Below are 17446 nucleotides of genomic sequence, written 5' to 3'. Positions count from 1 at the left end.
GGAAGCTCTTTTTCTTTCAGCATATATGTTTTGTGCCGTTTATAACAATAAAATTTTTGAGGCCAGGTGCGGTGGCTCACACCTGTAATCACAGCACTTTGGGAGGCTGAAGCAGGACGATCACTTGAGGCTAGGAGTTCGAGACCAGCCTGGGCGACACGGGAGACCCCCGTCTCTACAGAAATTTTAAAAATTAGCTGGGTGTGGTGGCGCACACCTGTAGTCCCAGCTACTCGGGAGGCTGAGGCAGGAGGATCACTTGAACCTGGGAGGCAGAGATGGCAGTGAGCCGAGATCGCGCCACGGGACTTAAGCCTGGGCGACACTGTGAGACTCCGTCCGTAAAATAAATAAATACAATAAAAACATAGTTTTATCTTACAGTTTCAAGCTCCTACTTGGAAGTAACACGTATGGAGGCCCCTACAGTCTAGAATCCCAGCCGTGAGAGCCTCAGCGCGGTTCCTCCCTCCTTCCCTTCCGCAGGCGTCCGCGCCCTCCACGCCCCTCCTCCGCGGGGGCGGCCTGGGGCGCCGGGTCACGTGGCCGGCGAAGAGGGTTTATCCCGCTGCCCCTCCGAGCTCCGCCGCTGCTCTGCCGTCCAGGCCCATGGCCGCAGCCCTGGCGCTCGTGGCGGGGATCCTGGCGGGGGCGGTGATGCCCCTCTGGAGCGCGCTTCCGCAATATAAAAAGGTGAGGCAGGGAACGCGCCCAGCCCGCCGCGACCGCAGGGGAGGGTGGCCCCGCCGCAGGGGCAGTGGGGCCCGAAGGCGCCGGGCAGCCTGAAAGGGAGAGGTGGGTCCGGAACCACACCTAGGCGGGCAGCTTGGGGCATCCTCAGACGGACTTCAAAAGCCGCTTCACTCTCCCCTGGCGGGCTCGAGGGGAGAGAAATTGGCCTATGACCAGCACCCTCGCTCCCCCCACCTCCCCCGCCCGTGCCTCTTCCGATGGCCTCAGTCCTGGGCTCACTTGCCTCCCCAAAGTGCTCACAGCCAAACCCTCCCTGCCTGCTCTGGTTTCTCCCCCTCTTTCTCCGCCTCGCCTCACTGTCTAGTGATTCTTCCAGGCACGAGGGCTCTCGCCTCTTCTCTTTCTCTCCCTCTTTTTCGAGCCTGCAGTCCCCTCATTCTCACCCCCCAACCCCGCCCCGCAAAATGGGACACACCCTATGGGACTCATGGAGGTGAGGGCAGTCCAGGAAAGAAGAGGCCGAAGGAAAAGTGCTAACCCCCCTCTCCTCCTCTCGTCTGCTCCGCCGGGTCCTGCTGAGGGGCCGGGGTAGGGCTGGGGGGGACCAGTCCCCCCAGGGGGCGACAACCTCATAACTTCTCCTGGACCCCTGGGCTCTTTGGCAATGGTGGGAACCCTCTCCTACCCTCCCACACAACTCAGGGATTGTCCCCAGCCTGGCAGACATCCTGCCTGTCCCCACAGAAAATCACAGACAGGTGCTTCCACCACTCTGAGTGCTACAGTGGCTGCTGCCTCATGGACTTGGAATCCGGTGGAGCCTTCTGTGCCCCCAGGGCCAGAATAACCATGATCTGCTTGCCCCAGGTGAGGCCCTAGGATAGGGCAACTTCTGGCAAGTAGAGAAGCGGGCAGAGGAGGTTAAAAAAAAAAAAAAAAAAAAAACACCTGGCCCCACCTGTTTTTTCACCTCTGTCTGGGGTGCCCTTCCTCTTCTCCACTTGGCAAACTCCTACTCATGGTACAGAACAACTCCAGCCACCTCCTCTGAGAAGCCTTCCCTCCTTGGAGCTCCTGTACCCTGGGGTCAGACATGTATCTCCCTAACTGGCCATGTATTTTCTCTGCCTCTCCCAGTGATTAGAACTCTTCAAGGGCAGGGATTGCATCATATTCATCTATGAAGCACCTACCCCCAGCTTAGTGTCTGCACATAGTAGGTGCTCAATAAATGCTTATTTTTGTTTGTTTATTTTGAGATGGAGTCTCGCTCTGTCACCCAGGCTGGAGTGCAATGGCATGATCTTGGCTCACTGCAACCTCTGCCTCCTGGGTTCAAGCAATTCTTGTGCCTCAGCCTCCTGAGTAGCTGGGATTACAGGGATGCACCACTATGCCTGGCTAATTTTTTTATTTTTGGTAGAGATGGGGTTTTGCCATGTTGGCCAAGCTGGTCTCGAACTCCTGACCTCAGGTGATCCACCTGCCTGGGCCTCCCAAGGTGCTGGGAATATAGGCATAAGCCACTGTGCCAAGCCAATAAATGCTTGTTGAATGAATGAATATCTCTTCTCTCATATCACTGAGGCAGGGTAAGTAGGAAATGACCTTCCCCTTACTAGTCCCTATCTCCCTGCCACAGTGACATGATTTCTTTTTTTTTTTTTTTTTTTTTTTGAGACGGAGTCTTGCTTTGTCACCCAGGCTAGAGTGCAGTGGCCGGATCTCAGCTCACTGCAAGCTCCGCCTCCCAGGTTCACGCCATTCTCCTGGCTCAGCCTCCCGCGTAGCTGGGACTACAGGCGCCCGCCACCTCGCCCGGCTAGTTTTTTGTATGTTTTAGTAGAGACGGCGTTTCACCATGTTAGCCAGGATGGTCTCGATCTCCTGACCTCGTGATCCGCCCGTCTCGGCCTCCCAAAGTGCTGGGATTACAGGCTTGAGCCACCGCGCCCGGCGACATGATTTCTTGAGAGGAGCATGGCGCTGTAGTGGCAGGACCACAGCTTTGGAGTTGGACCTGAGTTTAAATCCTGACTTTTCCACACCCTATCTTTGTGACCTCAAGCAGGTCATCATGGCTTTCTGAGCCTTAGTTTCCTCATCTACAAGGAGAGGCTAAAGTACCTACCCCACAGGCTGTTGGGAAGATTATGTGGTCCTGGGAAGGACAGCGTGCAGACCAGCATGGTTGTCACTCATTTTTAGGAATGCAGGGAGAAGAATGCTCAGTATGCCCTGTTCCTGTTCACCTGGCCCTGGGCCCAAACCTTTCTAGGATGAGTGGGCTCAGCCTCTATGTCCCTGTGTGGGGAGTTGACAATGCCCTAAGGAAGCAGCAGGGCCCCTACCATGGCCTGACCCTACAGCTGAAGTGGCTAGAGGGTTTTTTTTATTTTTTTGAGACAGAGTTTCGCTCTGGTTGCCCAGGCTGGAGTGCAATGGCGTGATCTTGGCCCACTGCAACCTCCGTCTCCTGGGTTCAAGCAATTTCTCTACCTCAGCCTCTGGAGTAGCTGGGATTACAGGCATGCGCCACCATGCCCAGCTAATTTTTGTATTATTAGTACATGACCATGTTGGCCAGGCTGATCTCAAACTCCTGACCTCAGGTGATCCACCTGCCTCGGCCTCCCAAAGCGCTGGGATTACAGGGGTGAGCCACCGCTCCCGGCCTAAAGGGTCTTTTTATTATCACCACTTGATCTGCTCTATCTCATTTAGTCCTCACAACAACCCTATGAGATGGGTTACTATTACTGTCCCCATTTGACAGATGAGGAAACTTCATTGACTTGCTGAAGGTCATGCAGTTACAAGCTGTAGAGACAGCCTAGGTCTGTCTTACTCCAGCCCTGGTACTCTTGGTTCTGGTCCCTAAGAAGTTTAAGTCCCCATCCTTCCTGCATCCTGGTGACTCCCAATTCTCATACCCACTCCCTGCAGACCAAGGGAGCTACCAACATCATCTGCCCTTGCCGGGTGGGCTTGACATGCATATCCAAGGACTTGATGTGTGCCAGCCGGTGCCATATGATTTAGAGGAAGATGCAGACTGATCACTGCTCCCTTGGGGCCAGAGGCCCTGGGTGCCACCAACTTGCACCAAATCCAGCTCCTGAGACATTAAAGTCACTTCCTGGCCTGGCCTCTGTCTGTACTTTCTGGGCGAGGAGACCTGGTGGGGATTGTACCAGACTAGGGGGCAGGCAAAAGGGGAGACTGGAGGCATGAATGAGCTTCTCATGGGATTTGGCTCTGTCCGGAGCTCAGGGTAGAACTCCAGGAAGGGAATGGCGCAGGGAGGGTGTGGTAGAGCAGGGGCTGGGTCTGGGAAAGGGCCGATTCTCTGGTTGGAGGGCTGGAGGGCTGTGTGGGAGAGATGGAATTGAGGAATATGCCTGTAGAGTGTACGTTGGGGTGCCTATCGAGGGGTGTGTGGTAGGTAGAGACTAGGTGGAGGTATCTGAATGTTTCACGGGGCGGGTTGGGGGGCACAAAAGGGTAGAGGTCATTAGAGAGTTGGTGAGAATGTGCAAAGTATAAATGCAAAAATGCCTGTGGTGGGAAAGGGACCTGGTGCATCGATGCCTCCGCTGTCTCAGGTATTGTCAGTTCCACTGCATGGACAAAGAAACTGAGGCCCAGAGAAGCGACATGACTTGCCCTAGGTCATATAATTGCGGTAGCAGTGAGGCCTGTTTCTGCTGCAAGTATCTTAAAAACCAACCCAAATTGGTCTGGGTGAGGAGGGGATTTCCTGGTGATCAGAAGTGGAAGTCCAGAGGTCGGGCAGCCCTCAGGTGGGGCCAGAGCCAGCAGCTCTCAGGCTGAATTCCTTCCCAGTACTCACAGACATTCCAGGTGTCACCTAATAACAGGTAGGATTTATTGAGCATTTCCTGTGTTCCAGACACTGTGCGAGGTGCTTGCTTTTTCATTTAATTTAAAAATTTAAGGGCTGGGCGCGGTGGCTCAAGCCTGTAATCCCAGCACTTTGGGAGGCCGAGATGGGCGGATCACGAGGTCAGGAGATCGAGACCATCCTGGCTAACACAGTGAAACCCCGTCTCTACTAAAAATACAAAAACTTAGCCGGGCGAGGTGGCAGGCGCCTGTAGTCCCAGCTACTCGGGAGGCTGAGGCAGGAGAATGGCGTGAACCCGGGAGGCGGAGCTTGCAGTAAGCTGAGATCCGGCCACTGCACTCCAGCCTGGGTGACAGAGCGAGACTCCGTCTCAAAAAAAAAAAAAAAAAAATTTAAGACAGCACCCAGGCTGGAGTGCAGTGACTCAATCGCAGCATACTGCAGCCTCAACCCCCTGGGCTCAAAAGATCCTCCCACGTCAGCCTCCCAAGTAACTGGGACTACAGGTGTGTGCCACCATGCCCGGCCAATTTCTTTCTTTCTTTCTTTTTAATAGAGACAGGGCCTCAGTATATTGCCCTGGCTGGTCTTGAACTCCTGGGTTCAAGTGATCCTCCTGCCTCAGCCTCCCAGAGTGCTGGGATTACAAGCATGAGCCACTGCGCCTGGCCCAAAGTGCTTTCTTAACTGTATTGACTCATCTTTCTGTCACAACAGGGCTATAGTAGGTGTTATAATTATCCCTATTTTACAAACAGGGTATTGAGGCTCCTAGAGTAAGGGTTGGAACTGAGACTTGAACCCAGACAATCCTGCCCCAGAGGCCAGGCTCTTAACCACAAATCCACCATGTACATCAATATTGTGCCTTTCAGAGAAAGAAAACATCTCCGTTCCACAATTCTCAGCAAACATCCTGAGATCGGTTCTGATTGGATTGGCTTAGTCTGCCTGAACTAATCATTGTGGTGGAATTTGCTGATTGGCCTAGCCTGAGTTTTGTGCAGGATGGGAAAATTCTGACAGGGTTGGGTGCTGGTTTTACCTGGTGTTCCCACAGCTGGGAGCACACCCACATGGTTGGTGTGCAGGATATTTTGCTGCACCTTAGAAAAGCCGCCACCACTTGTGGGCCATGATGCTACCCCAATGGCTACTGCTGCTGTTCCTTCTATTCTCCTTTCTCTTCCTCCTCACCAGGGGCTTTCTCCAACAAAATACAACCTTTTGGTAAGAAAGCTGGAGAGTGCAGTCACCTCCTCCTCCACTGTCCTAATTTGGGGAAGTGAGTGGGCATGGAGGCTGGTGTGGGAGAAGGCCAGAAGTGGGGGCAGCAGGGAGTGCTGGGTGGAGGATGTCTCGGAGGAAAGAGAAGACACCCTGGTCCTGGGAGCTGTGCCAGGGCAGTGCCAGGTGCTGCTGCCACAGAGGTGAAAGTGAGAGAGCCCCCCTGCCCACGCACACATGTGGTGAGGGAGACAGGTATTCACTCATGCAACACATTTTTATTGAGTACCTGCTATATGTAAATTATTTTTCTACATTTAGTGATAGGTCTGTGAGCAAGAAAGATAAAAATCCTTGCCCTTGTGGAGCAGTCACTGTAGTGTGTGAGGCAAAGAAGTAAAACCTTACAATAGATGCTGTTAATAATGGCATCTATCTCAGGTGATAAGCAAGGAAAGTGAAAATAAGAAACGGGCTAGGGACGTGGTGGTATGAGAAGGGTTTGCAGGGTTTTTTGTTTGTTTGTTGGTTTGTTTTTTTTGAGATGGAGTCTTGCTTTGTCACTCAGACTGGAGTGCAGTGGGGCAATCCCAGCTCACTGCAACCTCCGCCTCCTGAGTTCAAACGATTCCCCTGCCTCGGCCTCCCAAGTAGCTGGGATTGCAGGCACCCACCACCATGCCCAGCTAATTTTGGGGTTTTTTTTTTGTATTTTTAGTAGAGACAGGGTTTCACCGTATTGGTCAGGCTAGTCTTGAACTCCTGACCTCAAGCAATCCACCTGCCTTGGCCTCCCAAAGTGCTGGGATTACAGGCATGAGCCACAGCACCCGGCCAGCGTTTGCAGTTTTAAATGGGGTGCTCAGGGAAGAGCTTACTAAGAATGGGAAATTTTAGCAAAGGCCTACAGGGAGGGAAGTCCTTCCTAATGGGCAAAGCAGGCAGGTCTCTGGGAGAAGAGCGTTCCAGATGGAGGGAACAGCCAGGACAAAGGTCTGGGGGTGGAAATGTGCTGACATATTCAAGGAATAGCAAAGAGGAGTGAGAGAGAGTGGAAATCATGGGAGATGAGATCAGAGAGATAAATGGAACAGAGTTACAATATTCTCATTTATTCAACAGTTATTCATTCAGCACCTGCTAAAGTCCTTACACATTACAAAGCACCTGCAATGTGTAAGGACTTTAGTCCAAGGGGCTAAGAAATACAGCAGTGAATATGAGAGCAGAAGATCTGTGTCGTAGAGCTGAGGTGCTAGCAGGGGGAGATAAATTATTTTTAAAACATATAAATAAGATGATTTCAGAGAGTCATAAGTGTTGTGACCAAAGTACAACCAGGTGATGGGGACTGCTCTGCTGGTGTCCAGGAAGTCTTCAGCCCGAGGCAGGAGCGGGAGACAGCCGGGCAAAGAGTGCAGGACAGGGTGCTCTGGGCAGAGGGCCAGCAAGCACAGATGCCCTGGGGTCAGGCCAGGTGTGGATTCAGAGCCCCAGTGATGGCTTTGAATCCAGAGAATGACATTGTGGAAATTATCTTTTGAAAAAGACTCCTCTAGCTGTTCTGGGAAGAACTGACTTGAGGAGGTTGGGGAGGTGGAAGCGAGAATGGGGATGGTGAGGGGGCACCTGGGGGAGGTCACTGGCAAGGGTGGAAGCAGGGGGGCCGGGAGGCGGCTATAGCCAATCCTCCATTCCTGCTTTATTTTCTTTATAGCACGTAATCACACATAATAGGATTATACATATATAATATAAATATTACTTGCTTTATATATATAACATATATGGTAAAAATTACACCTAACTAGGTGCCCAAATCTTGAGTTTACATAGAAATCAATGGATTTGAATCTATGCAGACCCCCTCATCACTGCCATCAGAACAAGATATAGGACATTTTCAGCACCCCAAAAGGCTCACTCTCCCCTAGTCAATAGAACCAAAGGCAACTGTCTCCTGACTTCCATTATTATTATTATTATTATTACTATTATTATTTTTGAGATGGAGTCTCGCTCTGTCGCCCAGGCTGGAGTGCAATGGCGCAATCTCGGCTCACTGCAAGCTCCGCCTCCCAGGTTCACACCATCCTTCTGCCTCAGTCTCCTGAGTAGCTGGGACTATAGGCGTCCACCACTACGCCTGGCTAATTTTTTGGATTTTTAGTAGAGACAGGGTTTCTCCGCGTTAGCTAGGATAGTCTCGATCTCCTGACCTCGTGATCCACCCACCTCAGCCTTCCAAAGTGCTGAGATTACAGGCATGATTACACTGTGCCCAGCGACTTCCATTATTATAGACTGATTTTGAACTTTGTATGATAAAATCACACAGTATGTACTTAGAAAAAAAAAAAATCTGGGTCAGGCACAGTGGCTCAAGCCTGTAATCCTAGCACTTTGGAAGGCCGAGGCAGGTGGATCACCTGAGGTCAAGAGTTCGAGACCAGCCTGACCAACATGGTGAAACCCCATCTCTACCAAAAATACAAAATTAGCTTGGTATGGTGGCACATGCCTGTAATCCCAGCTACTTGGGAGGCTGAGGCAGGAGAATTGCTTGAACCCGGGAGGCGGAGGTTGCAGCGAGCCAAGATCGTGCCATTGCACTCCAGCCTGGGCAGTAGAGTGAGACTTTGTCTCCAAAAAAAAAAAAAAAGGCGGGGGTGTGCAGGGTGCGGTGACTCGTGCCTGTAATTCCAGCACTTAGGCCGAGGTGGGCGGATCACAAGGTCGGGAGATCGAGACCATCCTGGCTAACACAGTGAAACCCCGTCTCTAATAAAAATACAAAAAAATTATCTGGGCATGGTGGTGGGCACCTGTAATCCCAGCTACTTAGGAGGCTGAGGCAGGAGAATGGCATGAACCTGGGAGGCACAGCTTGCAGTGAGCTGAGATTGCGCCACAGCACTCCAGCCTGGGCGATAGGGCGAGACTCTATCTCCAAAAAAAAAAAAATCTGACTTATTTTGCTCAACGTTTTATCTGTGACACCCTATCATTTCACTTATGTATCTCTTCCCTGTCTTCCCTCTTTAGAGCTTTACTTGTCCAATAGTGCAGTTACTAGTGTGAACCCAAAATATCTGAGACAGGTCTCGGTCAATTTAGAAAGTTTATTTTGCCAAGGTTAGGGACACACCCGTGATACAGCCTCAGGTGGCCGGGGTGCACCTTGCTTTTTTTTGTTTTGTTTTGTTTTGTTTTTTGGGGTACAGCTTGCTTTTGTACACATTAGGGAGACATAGTACATCAATCAGTACATGTAAGGTTTACATTTGTTCAATGTGGAAGGGCGGGACAACTTGAAGTGGGGGGCGTGACTTCCATTCCAGGTCATAGGTAGATTTAAACATATTCTGATTGGCAATTGGTTGAAAGAGCTATTATCAGCAGAAGGGAATGTCTGGGTTAAGATAAGGGCTTGTGGAGACCAAAGTTTTATCATGCAGATGAAGCCTCCAGGAACAGGCTTCCTAGAAAATAGATTGTACATGTTTCTGATCAGACTTAAGGTCTTTGTTAATGGTAATGCTGAATGGGGTATTAATGAGGCATGTCCAGCCCCCACTTCCCGTCATGGCCTGAACCAGTCTTTCAGGTTAAATTTTAGAGTGCTCTGGCCAAGGAGGGAGTCCATTGAGATGGCTGTGGATTGGTGGTGGTGGGAGGCTTCAAATTTTATTTTTGGTTTACACTAGCCACATATAGTTACTTAGATTTAAATTTATGAAAATTCAACAAAATTTAAAATTCAGGCCAGGTGTGGTGGTTCATGGCTGTAATCCCAACATTTTGGGAGGCCAAGGTGGGAGGATTGTTTGAGCCCAGGGGTTCAAGACCAATCTGGGCAACAAAGCGAGACTCCTGTCTCTTACTGGTGGAAGGTATCTGAGTTATTGGCAATGAATCTGCATGCATTTGCAGCAACCTCAATTCTTGCCTCCTCAGAAGAAAGAATTTGACTGAGGGGCATAAAGCAGACAAAGAGACTGAGGCAGGTTTCAGAGCATGAGTGGAAGTTTATTAAAAAGCTTTAGAGCAGGAAAGAATGGAAAGTACACTTGGAAGAGTCCCAAGTGTGCAACTTGAAGGACAAGTGCAGTGTTTAACCTTGGCCACCTCCAGCGTCGCGTGCCTCTCTCCCCTGATTCTTCCCTTAGGGTGAGCTGACCACATGTGCAGTGTCCTCCTTACCCTTGGGTAGTGAGCACACGCAGTGTGTTTAGGAAGTTGTACGCATGCCCGTCTGAGACTTTCTTCCCTTTTCCAGTGGAGTGCGCCCACGGAAATTCATACTCCTCCATTTTTTCTCTTAATGTGCGTTCCCGGGCTCACTCACCCAACACCTGAGATTTTACTGGAAGCCCTTTTTGCTTCTCTCTGGCCCCTGCATTCAGTGAACACTTTTTTTTTTTTTTTTTGAGGCGGAGTTTCGCTCTGTCTCCCAGGCTGGAGTGCAGTGGCCGGATCTCAGCTCACTGCAAGCTCCGCCTCCCGAGTTTACGCCATTCTCCTGCCTCAGCCTCCCGAGTAGCTGGGACTACAGGCGCCCGCCACCTCGCCCGGCTAGTTTTTTTTTGTATTTTTTAGTAGAGACGGGGTTTCACCATGTTAGCCAGGATGGTCTCGATCTCCTGACCTCGTGATCCGCCCGTCTCGGCCTCCCAAAGTGCTGGGATTACAGGCTTGAGCCACCGCGCCCGGCCAAGTGAACACTTTAATGTTAACAGCTATGGACCATTAGATTGTCTCTCCCTGGAGCCTAGCTGCCAAATTGTCATTTTTGGAGAGGCAATGTGATAACTGTTGAACCATCACCTGACATTCCTGGTGGGAGGGGGAGAGCCCTCTCCTACCCCGCTCATGCCTGTCTAACTACCTGTAACATCTCTACAAAAATAGAAAAATTAGCTGGGCATGGTGGTGTATGCCTGTGGTCCCAGTTATGTGGGAGGCTGAGGCAGGAGGATTGCTTGAACCCAGAGGCTGAGGCTACAGTGAGCCATAATTGCACCACTGCACTCCAGCCTCGGTGACAGAGTGAGACCTTGTCCAAAAAAAAAAAAGGAAAGGAAAGAAAGAGGGCTGGGCGCGGTGGCTCACAGCTGTAATCCTACTAGCACTTTGGGAGGCTGAGGCAGGTGGATCACCTGAGGTCAGGAGTTTGAGACCAGCCTGGCCCATGGTGAAACCCTGTCTCTACTAAAAATATAAAAATTAGCTGGGCATGGTGGTGCACGGCTGTAATCGCAGCTACTCGAGAGGCTGAGGAAGGAGAATTGCTTGAACCCAGGAGGTGGATGTTGCAGTGAGCCAAGATCGCGCCACTGCACTCCAGCCTGCGCGATGGGAGCGAGACTACATCTCAAAAGAAAAAAAATAAAAAAGAAGAAAAGAAAGAAAAAAGTTTTAAATTCAGCTCCTCAGTTGCACTACCATATTTCAAGTGCTCAGCAGTGGCTAGTGGCTATTGGACTGAGCAGAAAAAGCACATTTTCATCACTGCAGAAAGCTCTGTTGGACAGTGCTGCTCCGGAATGTCAGCTGCAGGTGGACAGGGATTTCTGTTTCTGTTGTTCCCAGCTGTATTCCCAGTGCCTGGAACAGTGCCTGGCACACAGTAGGTGCTCAGTATTTGCCTGTTGAATGACTACTGAAATTGTCAGAGATGATGGGTGGCTGTGATCAATAATGTTAATTACTGTCCTAAGCCCCAATACTGGGTGGAGGTCATTGATGTGTGTGGCGGGGGGGAGTGGGTGGGGGGAATGTAGGTGACCATCAGCCACCGGTGAAAGGGTAAGTATGAGTTTTCGGGAGAGAAGACTGCAGCAGAATGAAGTGCAAGAGACAGACAGGGAAGTCTAGACCACCCTGGTGTGTATGAGAAGCAACCTGTGTTGAGGGCACCAAGAGTAAACCTTTTAAAAACCGTTCAGTCCCCTCCAGGCACCCTCCATCTGTACAGACTTACCCTGGCCCCCACGTAGAGACCGCCCTGCCTGGCAGGAGCCAGAGATGATGGTGGGAACACAGTCTGGGGAGAGCCCCGTAGGGAGAAAGCCCCGGGCGGCAAGGGCGGAAGGCGGGCGGTGGAGCTTGGCGGGGCCGTGTCCCTCCCTGCAGGGCCTCAAGGAGGTTTGCATCCGGAACCAGGACTGCCAGACTGGGTGCTGCCGACGGGCTCCAGACATCTGCGAGTCGCACTGCGCGGAGAAGGGGTCCGAGGGCAGCCTGTGTCAAACGCTGGTGGGTATCGGCGCCTGGGGGGAGCCAAAGGGGATTCAGGGGAAGGGGGAGCCGGGGCGGGCCAGATTCCTGGGGAGGAAAGAAGGGTAGGTGGGCGGAAATGTCCCGGAGCCTGGAATTCCCCCGTGGGACTGCACCTCCAAGCCTTCTGGGGGAGCCTGTGGACGGAACCAAAATGGCAGCCCACCCTAGGATCTTGGAATCCTGGTTGGGGGCGGGGAGGCGATGCTTCACTCCCTAATGTGGGTTCTCATTCTCCAGGGGTCCTCTCAGTAAATGCCGAAAGTAGTACAGTAAATGGGCACAGCTAGGTCTGGCCTCTGCCCCAGAGCCCCGTCTTTATCCAGTACAGGAGTTCTGCTGTGGCCCCGGGTGTTCCTAGTGGAGGATGGGCAGAGGCAGCCTCTGAGCTGGGTGTGTAGGGGAGGGAGTGGATTTGCCCATAGAAGGATTTAAAGACAAGACATGGAGGCCTTACAATGGTGTGTCCATGGACTTAGGACAGGCAGATGGATCAGTGACAGGCAGGGTTACAAGGGCTGGAGCTGGGAGGGCACTGAGCAATCCAGGAGCCAGCCTGGAGAAGGCAGCCAGAGGTGCCACTCTGAGCAGCTGTCAAGTTATCCTTTATCCCTGGCTCCTGGCTGTGGGCAAGCAGGGAGGCCCTGGAGCTGGGCTGGGCTGGGCTTGGGGGCTCAGGGACGAGCTGCCCGCAAGGTCAAGGTCAAAGTCCTGTCTTTCCCAGGCATTCTTTGGCCAATATAGACAGTGTCCCTGCCTGCAGAACCTGACTTGTGTATATTGGAAGAGTGAGAAATGGTCTGCCATTGCCTTTGGCCATTGTCAGAAAATTGGAAGGCAGAAGCTGCCTGAGGAAATGTTCTTCTAGTGCTCCCTCCTTCTTGCTGCCTCCTCCTACACCTGCTGTCCTCCCTACCCAGAGCTCTGTGCTCCGCCCTGTTCCCCAGAGCCTCCGCCCTGAGTGGAGGGAAGGGGGAAGGAGTGATGCGCCATCACTGAAATAAAGAGCTTTTTTAATGTTTGCTGCCCACAGAGTTGGGGCCTGGGTGGGCTGGGCTGGGGTGGGCATGGTGCAGGTTTCGGGGGGGCGGGAGGTGATATGAGGGAGGAAGCAGGAAGGGACACTGTTGGGCTTGGGGTCTTTTCCCAGTTGGGGCATGAATGAAAGTCCCCCAGAGGAGACCAAAGCTCCCTTCCCACCCCAACCCCTTTCTGCCTTCAGCCCACTCTGTAATCCACCCCCCGAAAGCCCAGTTCACACGTGATATTTCAGTTCCACGACCTTAAATTTCAGAAATGTGAAAGAAGGTACACAAAACATCCATGTGTCTGAAGAATTGATGATGTTTATGGAGCACTTACTAGATGTTAGGGGCAGCTCTAGGTGCCTTATGCACATGATCTCGTTTCGTCCTACAACAAACCTGTGGGGTCTGTCCTGTTATCGCCTCTGTTTTGCAGGTAGGGACACAGGGGTTGAGCAACTTTTTCAAGGTCACACAGTTGGAAAGTGCAGAATCTGAATCTTCTGGGAGGCAAGAGAAAAGAGGGACAAGAAAAGAAGAAAGGAAGGAGAGCCTAGGAAAGAGTGAGAAAGACTGGAGCAGTGACTGTGGTGTGGGGTTGGGGAGAGAATGAGTCAAGTGGAGTTTTAGGAAGTCTCAGTGTGTGGTGAGGCTTTTCGAGTTAGATGATAGCTCGCTTGTTTGTGCGTGGTGCCTGTTATATTCAGGTTACATTTTGGAGTTAATTATTTCAGATTTTGGACCTAAGGTTCCACATTCAGCCACCAGAACTGAGCCAAACGTGCGGTCCTGGATGTTGGGCTTAGGATGCAAGGGCTGGGGAGTTTGGAGGTAATCTATGGTTGTACTTAGAACACCCCCTTGTAAGTCACAGCAAAACAATGTGAACCATACCTTGGTAGAATATGCTGTCCTGTACTAACTGTATCAGACTGATAACCAGACTTCCATTGTGTTACATGAGCTCTCCCCATTCAGAGAAAACCTATGAAGGAGAGATGGCAAGCTGGAAACCCAATGATACCCAGTGTCTAAGAAGTTCCCAAAGATACCCAATGTCTAAGAAGTTAGAAGGGGAAGGGGAGAATACAGAGCCCAGAAATAAACCCAAGCCTGTACAGTCAATTAAGTTTCAACAAGGGCACCAAGGAGACACCCTAGGAAAAGGACAGTCTTTTCAATAAATGGTGTTGGGAAAACTGAATATTCACATGCCAAAGAATGGAATTGGACCCTTATCTTATAGCACACACAAAAATAAACTCAAAATTGATTAAAGACCTAAATATAAGACCTGAAACCTTAAAACTCCTAGAAGAAAATATAGGGGAAGTATTACATGACATTAGATTTGACAGTGATTTTTTGGATAAGACACCAAAAGCACAGGCAACAATAGCAAAAATAAGCAAATGAGACTACATGCTGAAAAGCTCTGGACCCAGTGCGGTGGCTCATGCCTGTAATTCCAGCACTGTGGGAGGCCAAGGCATGTGGATCGTCTGAGGTCAGGAGCTCGAGACCAGCCTGGCCAACATGGTGAAACCCCATCTGTACTAAAAATACAAAAATTAGGCTGGGCGCAGTGGCTCATGCCTGTAATCTCAGCACTTTGGGAGGCTGAGGCGGGTGGAACACGAGGTCAGGAGATCGAGACCATCCTGGCTAACACGGTGAAACCCTGTCTCTACTAAAAATACAAAAAATTAGCCAGGTGTGGTGGCGCACGCCTGTAATCCCAGCTATTCAGGAGGCTAAGGCAGGAGAATCACTTGAACCCGGGAGGCGGAGGTTGCAGTGAGCCGAGATCGTGCCACTGCATTCCAGCCTGGGTGACAGAGTGAGACTCTCTCCAAAAAAAAAAAAGAAAAAAGAAAATACATTTAATGGGTAGGTGTGGTGGCTCGTGCCTGTAATCCCAGCACTTTGGGAGGCTGAGGTGGATGGATTGCTTGAGCCTAGGAGTTCAAGACCAGCCTGGGCATCATGGTGAAACCCCATCTCCACTAAAAATATAAAAAAATAAGTCCGGGCCTGGTGGCTCATGCCTGTAATCCTAGCACTTTCGGAGGCTGAGGTGGGCAGATTGCCTGAGCTCAGGAGGTCGAGACCAGCCTGTGCAACACAGTGAAACCCCATCTCTACTAAAAATACAAAAAAAAAAATTAGCTGGATGTGGCGGCATGCGCCTATAGTCACAGCTACTCAGGAGGCTGAGGCAGGAGAATTGCTTGAACCTGGAAGGTGGAGGCTGAAGTGAGCCAAGATCGTGCTATTGCACTCCAGCCTAGGCAACAGAGAGAGACTCCATCTCCACCCCCGGCCAAAAAAAAAAAAATTAGCCAGGTATGGTGGCACACGCCTGTAGTTCCAGCTACTTGGGGGACTGAGGGGGGAGGATCGCTTGAGCCCAGGATGTCAAGGCTGTAGTGAGCCACGATCATGCCACTGCATTCCAGCCTGGGTGACATAGTGAGATCCTGTCTCAAAAAAAAAAAAAAAAGCATTTAATACACCTAACCTACTGAACATCATAGCTTAGCTTAACCTACCTTAAATGTGCTCAATCAGAATGCTTACATTAGCTGAGCAAAATAACACAAACCTATTTTAGAATAAAGTGTCGAATATCTCATGTAATTTACTGATGTTCTACTGAACGCATGTCACTTTCACACCATCATAAGGTTGAAAAACAGTCAAACCATTGTAAGTTGGGACCATCTGGTTCTTTGAGCTGTGGTTAGATTATGCCCCTGCTGTGCAGGCGTGTGATGCTGAAAAGCAACAGAAATTGAGAGTCTACAGCAGTACTGGCCGTTGGAAACAAAATGCAAGCTATATAAAGGTTGGGCTCTTGGTCACTTGCTTCTGCAGAGCCCAAAGCCCAACTGCCTACTTACTTTTGGAGACCAGGGACATTTTGACATTTTCCTTATGCCCCCCACAGTCCAAAACATGGTGCCAGGCACACTATGGTCATTCAGTGAATACATGAAGAGGACATGAATGCAGATCTCTAGGACTGAATGTGGCACCAAGAAGCATGACTCAGCCCTGCCTCAGGGCCTGAGACTCCTCCTGGGTTAAGGTATTGAAAGTTTCTCTTGTTGAGCACATAATTCACAGACACCATTACCTGGTTTCCTAATAGCCATTGCCCCCTTCCCTGCCAACTGAAACCCAATATTGTTTGGGCATCAATATGCCTGGCTCCAGGAGAAGGATCTTATTCCCTTTGCTTTCCCAGCATCCCTTGCAGCTAGAGGTAGTCAGATAACCAAGTTCTAGCCTCTGAGATATGAAGAGAAGTCGGCCTTGAGCATTTGGGGAAAGACAAGAAGAGAGCATGGGCCAGGCGCCATGGCTCACACCTGTAATCCCAGCACTTTGGGAGGCTGAGGCAGGTGGATCACCTGAGGTAAGGAGTTCAAGACCAGCCTGGCCAAAATGGTGAAACCCCGTCTCTACTAAAAATACAAAAAATTAGCTGGGCGTGGTGGCAGGTGCCTGTAGTTCCAGCTACTCGGGAGGCTGAAGGCAAGAGAATTGCTTGAACCCAGGAGGTGGAGGTTTCAGGGAGCCGAGATCACGCCACTGCACTCCAGCCTGGGCAACAAAAGCGGAACTCCGTCTCAAAAAAAAAAAAAAAAAAAGAGGGTGTGCAAGAAGAAACTCTCTGCTCCTTCTCCCCCTTTCCCAGCCGCCAACTACTCCATGCTTCCTGCCTTTGAGTATGGTGGGAACATGAAGTCAGGAGCTGCTCCTAAGGCATGTGGCAACCTTGAAGAGAAGGTCAAGAGAAAGGCAGAGCTACCAGCCACCAAAAGAATGCCAGCACTTCCTATGTCTAGGCTTTGGATTCATGAGAAATATAGGTTCCTATTTGCTTCAGCTGTAATTACTTGGTTTTTTCTGCAACTTACAGCTGAATGCAATCCTAACTCATAAGCCTGTGGTTAAAAGGGGATTCACTGATCACAAAACTGCAAGATCCTAGGGCCGGCACGACATGGAAGTTTCTTTCTTTTTTTTTTTTTTTTTGAGACGGAGTTTCGTTCTTGTTGTCCAGGCTGGAGCGCAGTGGCACGATCTCGGCTTACTGCAACCTCTGCCTCCTGGATTCAAGAGATTCTCCTGCCTCAGCCTCTCGAGTAGCTGGGATTACAGGCATGTACCACCATGCCCGGCTAGTTTTGTATTTTTAGTAAAGATGGGATTTCTCCATGCTGGTCAGGCTGGTCTCAAACTCCTGACCTCAGGTGATCTGCCCACCTCGGCCTCCCAAAGTGCTGGGATCACAGGTGTGAGCCATCGCCCCCGGCAACATAGAAGTTTCATTCAATTCACTGTC

General features: G+C 50.7%; 2 protein-coding genes across 2 annotated transcripts; both read left to right on the top strand.

Moving 5' to 3' along the window:
* Window positions 1-529: 529 nt before the first annotated feature.
* CLPSL2 (colipase like 2) lies at window positions 530-3837 on the top strand. Its single transcript, XM_015136166.3, has 3 exons — window positions 530-693; window positions 1438-1560; window positions 3640-3837. Exons 1-3 carry the CDS (start codon window positions 610-612, stop codon window positions 3733-3735), a joined length of 303 nt encoding a protein of 100 aa, XP_014991652.2. The 5' UTR covers window positions 530-609; the 3' UTR covers window positions 3736-3837.
* A 1859-nt stretch (window positions 3838-5696) lies between these two features.
* On the top strand, window positions 5697-13063 carry CLPSL1 (colipase like 1). The gene is given in 4 exon segments (XM_015136221.3): window positions 5697-5763; window positions 5766-5791; window positions 11924-12046; window positions 12792-13063. Coding segments are annotated over 4 exon segments (360 nt in total). The 3' UTR covers window positions 12936-13063.
* The last annotated feature ends 4383 nt before the right edge of the window (window positions 13064-17446 follow it).

The sequence above is a fragment of the Macaca mulatta genome, chromosome 4 (genome assembly GCF_049350105.2).
Source record: "Macaca mulatta isolate MMU2019108-1 chromosome 4, T2T-MMU8v2.0, whole genome shotgun sequence".
In the NCBI taxonomy this organism is placed as follows: domain Eukaryota; kingdom Metazoa; phylum Chordata; class Mammalia; order Primates; family Cercopithecidae; genus Macaca; species Macaca mulatta.
This window is presented reverse-complemented; position numbering and strand designations above follow the sequence as displayed.

Coding starts and splice junctions, on each gene's coding strand:
- CLPSL2 (XM_015136166.3), top strand. CDS start 610: ATGGCCGCAGCCCTGGCGCTCGTGGCGGGGATCCTGGCGGGGGCGGTG. Junction 694..1,437: donor CGCTTCCGCAATATAAAAAG/GTGAGGCAGGGA, acceptor CTGTCCCCACAG/AAAATCACAGACAGGTGCTT. Junction 1,561..3,639: donor CCATGATCTGCTTGCCCCAG/GTGAGGCCCTAG, acceptor CACTCCCTGCAG/ACCAAGGGAGCTACCAACAT.